Below are 13,692 nucleotides of genomic sequence, written 5' to 3'. Positions count from 1 at the left end.
ATTTTAGATGCCATTTTTACATATTATTTTTAAATGAATTAAAAATATTTTTGATTTCTCAGTTTTAATTTCTAATAACTATCAGCAGATACAACCAACATAAACTAAAGCTCCTAGATCTTTCATAATTTTTAAAAATGTAGAGAAGTTCTGAGACCAAAACAATTAACAAGCACAAGTCTACAGAATTTTTTGCTATTGATTTATGATTTTATGCTATTGACTTATGATTCATTTTTTAAAATATAGGAATTTTCCTTCTTTTCCTATATACTGAAAAAACCAAAACCCGTGCCTTTGAAATTTTTTAAATTTCACCTGTGTCACAATCTAGGCCTGAGGCTTTTGGAGGAAGAGTGGTGGGGGGTAGTGGGGAAGGTTGGACAGAGAGGAGGAGGATTCTTTTCATCCTGACTATAAATGTCTTCTATTCAGGCTCTTTTACAGGCTGCTGTAAGTCCTAGAGTTAAAAAGTGCTGACTCATGTGAAAAGTTTTCCCCTCATTCCTTCCATTTTGTCCTCACTTTTGTTTTTCATTCTCTTTTGCCATCACTTTTTAAGTCATGCTCTACTATCACAAAAACTCTTGTAATCTGCGTAAGATACTTTCTGGAACAAGGCAAAATACAGGTTACTTGACTACTGTAGTGGTATAAAGCTCTTGAAGACATATTCTGATTAGTATTCTCACTGTTGATCACTTTACATGTATTTTTTGCAATACAAATTCTAGACCTCATCATTCCTGAGGCTTTCTTTTAGATGGGATAAATATCCCAACATTACTGTAAATAAGATGAGAGGGAGAAGTATGTATTAGGAAACTTACATTTATTTCTTTCAATACTAAGCATATTATTATGCCTGTTTTACTTGTGAAGAAACAAACTTAGAACATTACAGAACTTACCGTCAGTCACAAGAGCAGGAAGTAGCTGAGAGGTCATTAGAACCGAGGTCCGTAAGTTTCCAAAGCCCACCCCTTTTCAATATACTCTGCTGCCTCCTTCAAATCAGGGAGACTAGTTTCTTTTACCAGAAACTTCCGTTTTTTCTTCATGTTTTAAAAATAACGCTATAGAATCAAAGTTGTAGCATCGCTTTCTGTTTTAATGTTTGATATCTTACCAACAAAACAAAAATATTCTGAAATATATAAACTAGAAAGTAAAACAGGTCCACATTGAGATAAACAATTCCAGACTCTTGATGTATTTGTTTTACCTAAATGGGATCAAATCAAATATAACCTCCTAGAAAACTGTTCTTTTCATGCAATTGTGTTGCTTTTCCATGTCAATATTTCTAGATCTACCATTTCCTTTTTATTGGGTTGGCCAAAAAAGTTCATTTACTTTTTTCCATAGGATGGCTCTAGTAGTGTTCAGTTGTCTTTAACTTCATTCAAAACAATTTTGTTAGATTGTATTATCGACAGCTGTCGTATCAGCATTCATTAAAAAAAAACTTATCAAAATTGGTCAATTTTTGTGCAGCCATTTTAATATTGAAGAGGGAAGAAGATACACAACATTTTTGGTGTATTATGCTTTATTATTTCAAGAAAGGTAAAAATGCAGCTGAAATACAAAAGATTTGTGCAGTGAATGGAGAAGGTGCTGTGACTGATTGAACATATCAAAAGCGGTTTGCGAAGTTTCTTGGTACTATTGACATTTTGGCCAACTAATTCTTTGCTATGGGGCTGTCTTATACATTGGAAAATTTTAGCAGCACCACTGGCTGTGGCCCACTAGAAGCCAATAGTGGGAGATAGCTCAAAATACCCAAATCAATGAAGTTATTGGTGAAAATGAAAAATGTGTCTTTTATTTTACAGAAAAAACCTAAATGGACTTTTTGGCCAACCCAATAAGTAGATGGACAGAGCTTTCTTTCTTTTTCTATATGATTCAGAGTTAACATGCTCATAAAATAACTCAAGTACACTCATACCTCAGGATTTTTTTTACCTTGCTATTCTCTCATTTCTTTCAGATTTCTGCTCAAATGATACCTTATGGGAGACATTCCCTACTATCTACAACACTACCTCCTATCATTTTTTTTATCCTTTTAACACTTATAACCACCTGAGATTTTATTGTTTGTTTTGTCTGTCTCCAACTAGAAAGTATAAAAAGTTGTGTGCCAGTTACTAGGCACTGAGGGTACAACTGGCACACAACCAGCAATCATTTTAATCCCTGACTTGAAATGTCTTCTTCTTAAAATCTAAGGTCCATAAAAACTTGCTTTATTTCTGAACTTCTTATATAACTCCACTGATTTATTTATGTATTTTGTGCAAGTACAAAATGGCTTTATTAGTTACTATAATTTTGTTTTAACACGATATGCCAAATTTTCCATCTGTTTAAGAAGTTTCTTGGTTATTTTCATATTTATCACTCCAGGATGAACATTAAAATCAATCATTATTTCAAAAACTGTCTTCTAAAATTCTCATCAGAACTATAATGATATAGGATGAATTACCATCTATAAAAACAGTTAAGGCTTTCTAGCTGAAGACAAGATACACCTCTCTAATAGTTATTCAAATCTTCTTTACAATTTTAAGTGGGACATTATAGTTTTCAATATTCTTGGGGTATATACAGTGGTGGTTAAAAAGCACCTTTTCGACCCACTATGTTTCTAACTATTATTGGTTAATATTTTGTACAGCTATTGTTTTTAGTATATATTGTTTTTAGTATATAATATATAGTAGTTCATTTTTGTGTATACACACACAGAGATTTTCTTAACCCTTATCACTTTACCCAACCTCTCTCTTTTCCTCCTCCTCCGTTGTTGTTGTTGAGAGAGAGATCTCTCTCTTTTCCTCCTCCTCCGTTGTTGTTGTTGAGAGAGATCTCTCTCTCAACAACAACAACGGAGGAGGAGGAAAAGAGAGAGATCTCTCTCAACAACAACAACGGAGGAGGAGGAAAAGAGAGAGATCTCTCTCAACAACAACAACGGAGGAGGAGGAAAAAGAGAGAGATCTCTCTCAACAACAACAACGGAGGAGGAGGAAAAGAGAGAGACTCTCTCAACAACAACAACGGAGGAGAGGAAAAGAGAGAGAGTCTCTCTCAACAACAACAACGGAGGAGGAGGAAAAGAGAGAGATAACACCTATCAAGATAAACATTTTACTTCTATTAAAATGAAGTTACAAGAATAGAATTCCTAAAACTGAAACATCCTTGTATTCTTGAGATAAACTTTACTTGACTTTCTGCAAGTTAATTTTCTAATGAAAAGCTGAATACTATTGACTAATCTCTCCTTTAGAATTTTGGACTAATATTCTGTAGAAACTTTATCAATTGGGTGTTTGCGTCATACTGACTTTTTAAAAAGTTGCAGAAAGGTTTATTTCCTACGTAGTACTGAGAATTGGTTAAAAGTTTAGATACTAAGGTAAAACTGTATATATTTACATTTCAATGTTGTCACCATACTAATTGTTTGACCCTGGACAAATTCTTTACTTCTATAAGGTCCCATTTTCTTAACTTTAAAAATAAGACATAGGATTGTTATAGAGATTAACTGAGGCCAATTCAGATGAAGTTCTTAGAACAGTGCTTGCATTGTGTTTATGTAAATAGATGTGAACTTATTATTAATAGATGCCCTAGCATCCAATACTCTCAGGAGAAGCAATAGGCAAACTGAAAAAATGGTTAGAGGAAATCACTTAAAAAAAAAAAAAGATACAAAGATACATAATTTAAAGATTTTATTGTAACTAAAAATTTATAAATGGACATTTATTCTCCAATATCCTGGCATACAGCAACAACCTTCTCTGGAACAGAGGATTCACTGAATGAGATTCTGCATTACCTTTCTTGTACAAACCACACCCGTAACACATCATCAAGGATTTAAAACAATCTGAGTGCCTTCTAAATTTTTATGACTTTTCTTTGTAACTTATAATTATTAGAGTTACTAGAGAGTAGTAGCCCACTAGCTAGAAAAATTCAGCTTGCCATGTTATCTAAGCTAGTACTATTTACAAAAGGAATGGAAAACATCTATTAATCCAATGAGTCCGTTGAAGAGAAAATTTATAGTATATTGGTATCTGTGTCTCATACCAATATCCTTTCAAAAAGTTTTCATTCATATTTTCAAACATTCATGGAAATCTTACAAGCTGTAAATTAACATTATTATACTCATATATGAAAATAGCTCTTCTAAAAAATTAATTTATTTTAAAACATTAGATAAAGGAAAAGGTGACTGTGTATAATAATTCCTTATAATCTAGGTCCTGTGACAGGCTCCAAATAATGAAGACCTATGCTAGTGGATAGATGTCCATATTCTGCTGTGTGTACATACATATATAGATACATATAAACATGTATGCACAAATGTATAGGAAATAGAATATTTCTTTACAATATTCCCAAACATGAATTCTTCCATCCTGTCATACTTAAAAAATTACCATCCATTTTCTCCATATAATAAGATCTTTTCTCAGTCTTATCTTTTTGAACTAAAGCCCTTTGACTTAATCACAAAAGACTTAAGGACTTTAAGATCCTTAATTTTACAAGAGCAAGTATTCCAAGTGCCTGCATTCTAATGTTTCTCCTCCATCCGGCAATCATTAGAGCCTTGAAGAGAAAACCGTGCTATTCTCTTTCCTGAAAACAGTCTGAAAGATTTTAAATTTCCTATAGAGTACAACCACCCCCACACAGCAAATATGACAACCTTAAACGTACCTTATTAATTCTAGTTGTGCGAGTTCCTGATTTGCTTGAAATATAGGTTTTTTAGTGAAGAGTTCACCAAGGATACATCTAAAAAAAAACCATCATTATCAAATTAATGATTTTACTTCACTAAGAAAAGTTTCAAATAAATTAAACTAGTCAGTAAGCCTATCTTACCCACAGCTCCATACATCAATAGCTGGCGTATATCGTTCCTCTCCCAATAGCAGTTCAGGTGGACGATACCATAAAGTGATGACCTTGTTAGTATATGGCCGACTTAAAAAAAAAAAAAGAAAAGAAAGAAACCAACTCTTTAGAGTTAGTATCTGGTTGAATAGAGATACTCTCTTAGGAAATATTGTTATGACTCATCAAAGTACCCCTAAAATCCTGACTAAAAAAAACTACTTTCATATGCCTACTAAATTCAGACATGCCATAACATCTAACATATGATCATAAAATACATCTGAGAGCAACACGATTAACTGAAAAATTCCCTTAATGTGTAAAAATAAAAAGTAGTTGGCGGGTTTTTCTGTTATCTGGTCAAAGAAAGGTCTATCAATTCAACTGTTCAATACTGCTTTTCCTCTCCATAATAACTTCTAAAGAGATTAAGTGATTTAAAGGAAGTTGATTTTGACCCAATTTGGCAAATTACTAATATGCAGTAAAGACATAGTTCAAATTGGAACCACCTTATCAAAGTTCTCAACTGGGCATATCTTTGGCAATCTCTCATTGATTGCAATCTACTTTAGTATGTGAATAGAAAGCACAGAAATGTAGGTTGTAGTATTTGAGGTCTATGCTGCAAAGAACCACATAGTACAAATTCTCTGGCAAATGTTTTCAATCCTCAGAGAATGATCATGTTCCACTGATTTACATAAATAATCAAAGTCTTAAGAAGTTAGAGGTAGTTCTTCCACTGATGGTGTTTAGGATATATACTTCTGGATATCCTCCAAATAACAAGGATGTCAAAGCCGTATCATAGGAAATTTCCCAGTAGGCTGTATTCCACTTGAGGGAGGCTTAGATCTGGACCAGTTCTGGGAATAAGGAAAAGGAGCTTATAATTTATAAAGCAATTCCCTCTTGCCAACTATAGGTCTGAAGTCCCAGATAGCGTAAGGCCTCAGCAGCCTGTCTACTCTGCCCCCACCCAACCAAATTTCTCCAAGTAATTTGAACACTTGTACTATAAGCCATCAATCCCCAGATTCCCACATACAGAACTACAGTAACAGTGCCAAAGACAAGAAAAAAGTAAGTGTCCTTGGTATAAATTGTGAAAATAGGCATAGTATAAAATATATATTTTCAAGAACAAATTAGCATTAGATTTTTCTAACATTATTCAAGTACTTTTCTTAGTGGCTTTTGTTTTTTTACCAGCATCACTCATCTTCATATAATAAGATCTTTTAAACTCTAGCTACTCTAATTAAGGGGACTTAATCTTTCTTTAAAAATATGTTCACCTCTTTATGCCTAATTCCCTTTAAGTTTGAAATTTCTTCCCTATTTTTCTCATTTAAATCCTACAACTCTTTTAACAACCTTCTCCATAAAGTCTAATCTCTATTTATAATATATTTATTTTCACATCCCTAAATTTCTATCATACTAACCATGGTATTAAACACTGTATTTTATATTTTCTACCTTTCCCGAAAGTCAAAAAAACTCAGAGACCATTCTTTATTGTGAACCCCCCCCCCAAAAAGTCCAGAACAATGTGGGGCATAGGGCAGACACATTAATGTATATAAGGCCGTAAAACTGTAGGTGGCATACATGAATTAGCTAGCTGGTTGAAAGAATAAAGTCTGTGAGAATTATGATGACTAGTTTTCTAAAACAACTCAAGTGTTTATAAGCACACGAAGCCCATGATCTTGTTACTCAAGTGTAACCAGATATCTACAGTCTCGAGAAAATATTTAAATTAATATAAATCTGTAAAAAGTTAACTTAAAAATCTTTTTATGTTTAAAAAATGTTTATCAATTTTTTTAAAGAAGCATGTTGAACTGTGTGGAGAAATTACACAAATTAAGGTTACTAAATTCTACTGAAAAAGGAATATTTAAATACGATTATTACTTTATATTATACATAAGAGCATCAAGTTTTAGGCAACATTTAGAACACATACTTTAAATAAGCTTTTTGAACTAGTTTGTAATAAACTTTTAAACGTTAACAGTGACAAGAGATATGAAATTGTTTTATTCAAGCCAAGAAGAAGCTTTTGTTGATGTATTCCAAAATTTTGCAAAATAGGTGCCATGTATCACTTTCTATCTTAGTGTTTAATGAGATAGAAGCAAACATTGAGAAAGTGCCCTGGCCAGTGTGGCTCAGTAGGTTGGAGCATTGTCCTGTAAACCGTAAGGTTGTGGTTTGGTTATCAGTCAGGGCACATACCTAGATTTTGGATTTGATCCCCAGTCAGGGCACATATGGGAGGCAACCAATGTTTCTCACAGCAATCAGGTAACAATAAAAGAAACAACACATATCAAGAAAGTATGCAGATAAAAGGAATTAATCATAAAAGTAAATTCCAAGGTAGGCAGAGGTAGCAGAAAATAAAGCCAACTGAATCACCCAGTTAATAATTGCTTATAGCCCTGATTAGTGTGGCTCAGTGGGTTGGATGTGGAAACCCACGGGTACTCGAATGATTCCAGTCAAGAGCACACACGTGGGTTGTGGGCCAGGTCCCCAGTTGGGGGTGTGTGAGAGGCAACCAATTGATGTGTCTCTTGCATATCAATGTTCTCCCTGTCCCTTTCCCTCTCTCTAAAAGTAAATAAATAAAATATTTTAAAAAATATTCATAGTATTATCAAGAAAATATTCCATGTTAGGATTAGGATGCTGTGTTTACAAACGTAAAGACAAAAAGTAAAAGGCACTGAAACTATGTTTTGAAACGAGGATACTTAAATCCCAGAAAACTATCATACTATTGTAATGTGAAAGTATATCATTCAAAATCTGAAAAATAAATGAAAATCTAGAATCTCTCAGAAATGAACATTTAAACTTGGTCTACTAGGTTGGCTACCCACTGTCAACATTCTAAATATGATCCTGTTTAGATCTAAAAAAGAAAACGCAAATGGATGTGTTATCACATGTACAATGCTTTCTTTTTTTCTCTCATGGGTTTTTTTTTTTTAATTACATTCTTGAGAGATGTCTACTCAATCTCTCCACACACACACACAAAAATTCATTCATATTGAAAAAAGAGACAGGAATGAAAATATATGGTCATGTTCTTAGGTATTACGGGGCAAATAATATACTTTAAAAAGGAAAACCTAAAAAATAGAAAATGAACCACCAAAATTTATTCTCATAATTAAAGTTAAATTACAAGAAATAAATTTCATCACCTAATAAAACCAACACACACACACAAAATCCCTCTTCCATTAAATTAGGAAAAAACCCCAGGAATACCAATAAGCTGTTACTCTTGGATGGCTAAACACTAAACTTTGTAAAAATCAAGAAATAATGGTCTCAACATTATATAGTGTAAATTTCAATTTCTACTAAGTATCTTCATCTGTAAATCTCATTATCAGTTTTTTGTTATATTTTTTTAAAGAAAGCAGAAACAATTTCTTGGGAATAGTTTTGGAACTAATACCTAAAAATGAAAAACAGTTCCTTTTCATTTTGAACCATCTACTTTAATGTGACTAACAAAATATTAAAATGTAACGTCATTAGACTTTTATTTATAAAACTTTCATGTGAAATCTCAGGTAATTTTAAATATTTGATGTTATCAAAATATTTCTCATTTATAAAACTTACTAGACATTTAATAAACCTTAAGGGAGATTTAGAAATGAAAATATCACACACTTGCTAACCTGCTGAACATTAAATAAGCATACATCATTTGGCAAAAGTAAAATATCGTATTTGAAAGGCAAGAGAACAGAGAGTAAAATTCAGCAGACTATTTGCTACAAAAGAACTCTTAACAAACTGCCATCTATCTCCAAAGCAAACTTCAGAGGCCCCTCGAGCTCTCCACTTGTTGAGACACTTTTTAGGTAATTAAGGTTAGAACCAGAGTCTAACCAGGGAAGCACTCCAGTATAATGAAAATAAACAGCCTTTCTGCCAAAAGATCCAAGTTTAATTCTTATTTTATCTCTGCCACTTGCTGTGTGATCCTGGAAATACACTTAAGTTTGCTAAACCTTAATTTCTTTGTCTATAAAATGTGTATAAGAATAATGGTATCTACACCACCCACCTCACAGGACTGCTTTCCTTTAAAATAATTCTGGTGAAAGGAAACTGTATGTGATAAAGCACCAAGCACAAATGCTAGTTAAGTTTCTTCCTTTCTTTATAAATAACAGATATTTACTATAATTCTAAGCTAACAATGCACTAAGCACTAACAGATGGCTGGATCAAACAGACAACCAATCACGGTTGTAGTTGTTTAGAGACTTAAAGTCTGGTGACAATATAGATACAAATTATAATAATAAACTCTAAGTATGACAAAATAATAAATAATGTACTCTGGACATGTAAAGAAAGGAAGATATGCAAATGTCATCTGTGGGATTCACAGAAGCTTTCAAAGGAGGTAATGCAAAAACTGCACACTGGAGAGAAAAAAAAACAAATTTGTCAAATTGAGGTAATGGGAAGTATAATTCCATACAAAAGAAAACAACTTATGTAGATTTACGTAGATTTACAAAGGTAGTCAAGAGCTCAGCTTGTTTAGGGAAGTGCAAATAGTTCAACAATGCTATTATCTGGGGGCAGGGGATGGTAGTTGGTAAGACTGGCAGGGGAAATGAATATTACGAAAAAGACCAGAGACAGGAAAACCAATTAAATTTCCTTAGCAACAGTCTATATGCAACATATCTACATGTGAGAATGACTGAATACCTTTAACTAAAGTGGGAAATAAAGGAAAAGAAACAGACTTTTCAAGGGGATGTGAAGATAGGTCTTGTAGCAATATGTTTAAGTACTTAAATCGTCCAAGAGGAGATCTATGTCCAGTGAACACAAAAGTTTAGAGATCAGAAAAAGGATCAAGGATTGAAATTCAGATATGTAAGTCTTCAACATGAAGGGAATTGATGAGATTTCTCCTACATGAGTGGTAACACTGTACCCTAAAAAATTAAATTACCTTTCCCATTTTATATGATGAAAATGTAACCTACTCTATCAGGGCCAAAGAAGTACAATTTAATCTTGTTAAATTACAGTTACATCATTGAACTAAATGGGGTTTCCATTTCTGAAGGCTTGTTTAGTCACATTATTTGTTGTTATTCAGATTATGAGTGATCTTTTATATTACCATGGTTCCAATATTTTCCAGGGTCACCCAGAAGATCCTTTGTATTACCCTAGAATCCCAAAACTCCCTGAACTAATCTATACCAGGAGGGTCCTCCAGACCAGGATATCCTTTTGCCAGATAAAAAGTAATAGCACAGTTACTCTGAATGTATTTTAAATTTTAGGGCATAGAAAATACAAAAGTTTAAGATATAGTCCCAATTCCAGTTTGAGTGAAAAGGCAAGAACACAAGTAATAAGACCACATTAAGGAGGTAATTTTATCATGAATATAAACTCACCTAGACCTTGGACAAGTATCAAAGAGGCAATACCTCTCTCCCCCCATTTACACCCATATATAGAGCCTTTGAGGTAATTCAGTTTTTCTTTTAATGGCAATTTTATGAAAAAACACTAGATGGCGATATTACACTCCAAAATGTTTGGATCACAGTTAATTTTTAGAACCGTGAAAGATGTTTTTCACTACCTTTACGAACAATTACTTTAGTGATTTAAAATCCTTCATCTTAAAGCTGGAAATAATGAGGTATGGAAAGATTAAGTGACTTGCCCAATTCTTCACAACTAATTAAACAGCAGTGTGAGGACTAGAGCCAAATATTCCCCATTTAGGCCTAAGGGTTTCATATCCCTTTCATTAAAAAAGTAAATGTGCTAAGTTATCTCTAGAAAATAAAATTAATTTCAACTTACAGTGAAAGCACATACTTTTTTATATGGAACAGTCAGATAAACAGAAAAAGATACTCCATCATTTGGAAAAGCAGTGGAGCAACCTGGTAAAATAAAAACTCCAAAGAGGGCATTATCATTGTGGCTAAAAAGTCACAAGAAAGGTTAGACTTAAAATAGTTACTGAAAAAGTGAACCAATTTAAGAAATGGGGCAAAAAACCCCCCTCTGTCCTCAAGATCTATATTTACCAATGCCAAGTGAGACAAAGCATGAATACAGATGTTCAAAATGAGAAAATGACTCGAAGTTTAAAGGAATCATTTTCCTTCTACTTTTAAACCCAGTAGTTCTCATTCATTATGTTGTAGTACACGTGACAGAGGAGGTCCATACTGGTCACATGCCCTCGATGTTCAACTCCTCCATACCAGCTGTTAACTCCATCCAGTTTTCCTCAAAATTAACAAAAGATATCCACATTCAAATGAATAAGAGATGTGGTTGATAATATTAGAGTGGTAAGATGAAATCTCTATTTTAAAACAAATATACTCTGTAGTAATTTCTTGAACACTTCAGTTATTCTGTCTATAGCTAATTACTTAGAAAATACTTCAATGACTTAACATTCAATTCGTATGTATTATGGCAAAGCCCTACCTTTCTGCTTATAATAACAAAGAAATATGAATGAAAAATCATTTGCTGTATGTTTATTTCAAGAAATATCTAGAAAAGTTGGGATAACAGAGTAAAATCTGTTAAAGGCAGGTTTCAGTATGTTGGAAATCAGTTATATTATTAAATTTTACTCAAGCAATATATGCATTTTAAAGTCATTCCATTAAAATAAGCCTAGTTCTCTAACAGAGTTTAAAGAAACTGAAATTATTCAAATCTGAAAAAGAAAAGCTTCATAAGACTATATAACCCCCTGCAGGATAGAATATTTACTTATAAAACAAAATGGTACAACGAATTTTTTTCATACAAATTTTATTAAGCAGAAAATTTCAGTATGTATTATGTAAAAATACAAAGTTAGGAGGTTTTTAATCTCTTACTTCTCTGAGCTAAAAATTCCCATATCAATTCAGCAAGGCAATGAGGACCATGGCTCAGTGAGCATACCACACTCATTGTATACCCAACATTCCATTTTAAAAGGTTTGATAGATACAATTTGGCTCTTCAGTTAGTTTTTCTGGAATATATCTATTTCAATGTGAACAAATATCTGCATGAAAAGAATCTGAGGTAACCCTGGCCTGTATGGCTCAGCTGGTTGCATTGCCACCATAACCGAACAGCTGCAGGTTAGATCCCTGATCAGGGTGCCTTTGATCCCCAGTCCAGGAGCAACTAATGGATGCTTTCTCTCTTGAATCGATGTTTCTCTCTCTCTCATTTCCTCTCTCCCTTCCTCTCTCTCTAAAAGCAATGAAAAAATGTTCTTGAGGAAGGAAGGAAAGAAGGAAGGAAGGAAGGAAGGAAAGAAGGAAGGAGGGAGGGAGGGAAGGAGGGAAGGAAGGAAGAGAGGACAGGAAGAAGGAAGGAATCTGAGATGGAAAATGGTAATTTAGCTGTTCTCCATTTACTAAAAGCTAAGATAAAAACAAAAAAAGTGGATTTATATTCAAGTATGCCAGACACATACTGTATGCTGAAAGGATAATGTAATTACAGTGAAATCTCAATTAACCAGATAAGGAGATAGAATCCTTAATTAAGTAAAATTTCCCCCTGAAGAACAGGCACTGAAATTTAGTCACTCAAGATATATTTCAAGTGAAATGTTGGATTAAATACATACCTGGAACAATTCATTTTTTTTCTTTCAGTTCTACCAGGAGGCACTATTACATATCGTAAAAAGAGTAAGAAATTGGGAGTTGGAGACCTTGACTCTGCCGACAAATATTTTTTGATATTTAAAGTCACTCAACCCCGTCTGGATCTCAGTTTTCTCAAGTGCAAAATGAGGGTTATAGCTTTTAAGCTCTAGAACAATTTCAAACTTAAAAACCAAACATACAATACTTTCTTAAAGCAATTAATTACAAGTGTAGTGGGTAAAACAACAGTAAAAAAGCGCTGGATAATTCAGGTTGAGGGGATTGTAGCTGTATTCACAACAACCCATCCAAACCACAGTTTCTGAAGAACTCAAATGGAACTCATGGAACTCAAATGGATCTAAAACACACCATTTGAAAATCTATAAATACAAAAAAATGAAAATAATTTAAGAATGGCACGAACACTACAACATTAAAAAATAAATGGATTTTTCCACTCTAAAAGACTGAAACAAAAGAGTGTTTTTTCAACTAACCTGAAACTGGCAAAGAGTCAGTGAAAATAAATATCTATTTCTAAGAATGCCAATTAACTAATATTTCTTTATATTAAATATGGTTACTCTAAAGAAATTACAGAGATACAATATAAAAGAATGTCAGAATTAAATATATATTAAAAATAAAGAAATAAGCTGAGAGGAAAAGAAACTGGATAAACTAGAGCTTTATTTAAAGTAGATTTATAGACACTTTGCCTCATCCCACAACCAAAAGAAGGACAACAAATTTCTAAACAAAAAACAACCAGAACTGCCGGAAATGAAACTGTATGGAAGTCCAACCACCAAGGAGTTAAAGAAGAAAAATTCATTCACATTGGTAGGAGGGGCAGAGATGGGCAGCCAGGGTGGAGGGGACCCATGGCAAGGCAGCAGCTAGAAGACCGGGTAGGTGAGGCAGTAGCTTGTAAACCAGGATGGGCAGGGTGGCAGCTGGCAAACCAGATGGTCCCACATTTATATGTCGTTAAACCAGGGGGAAAAACTGGGGAGAGACAGACTGTGCA

General features: G+C 33.4%; 1 protein-coding gene across 2 annotated transcripts in view; it reads right to left on the bottom strand.

Annotated features, from left to right (window-relative positions):
* The window catches only part of CDK13 (cyclin dependent kinase 13), a 134,813-nt gene that overhangs the window by 19,931 nt on the left and 101,190 nt on the right, over window positions 1-13,692 (bottom strand). For both annotated transcript variants that reach the window (XM_045193221.3, XM_053926096.1), the window contains exons 8-9: window positions 4,933-5,034; window positions 4,765-4,842 (exon numbers count right to left, since the gene is read on the bottom strand). In XM_045193221.3, the coding sequence (XP_045049156.2) occupies window positions 4,765-4,842; window positions 4,933-5,034 (180 nt within the window). The remainder of the gene's footprint in view (window positions 1-4,764; window positions 4,843-4,932; window positions 5,035-13,692) is intronic.

The sequence above is a fragment of the Desmodus rotundus genome, chromosome 6, assembly GCF_022682495.2.
Source record: "Desmodus rotundus isolate HL8 chromosome 6, HLdesRot8A.1, whole genome shotgun sequence".
Classification (NCBI taxonomy): Eukaryota; Metazoa; Chordata; class Mammalia; order Chiroptera; family Phyllostomidae; genus Desmodus; species Desmodus rotundus.
This window is presented reverse-complemented; position numbering and strand designations above follow the sequence as displayed.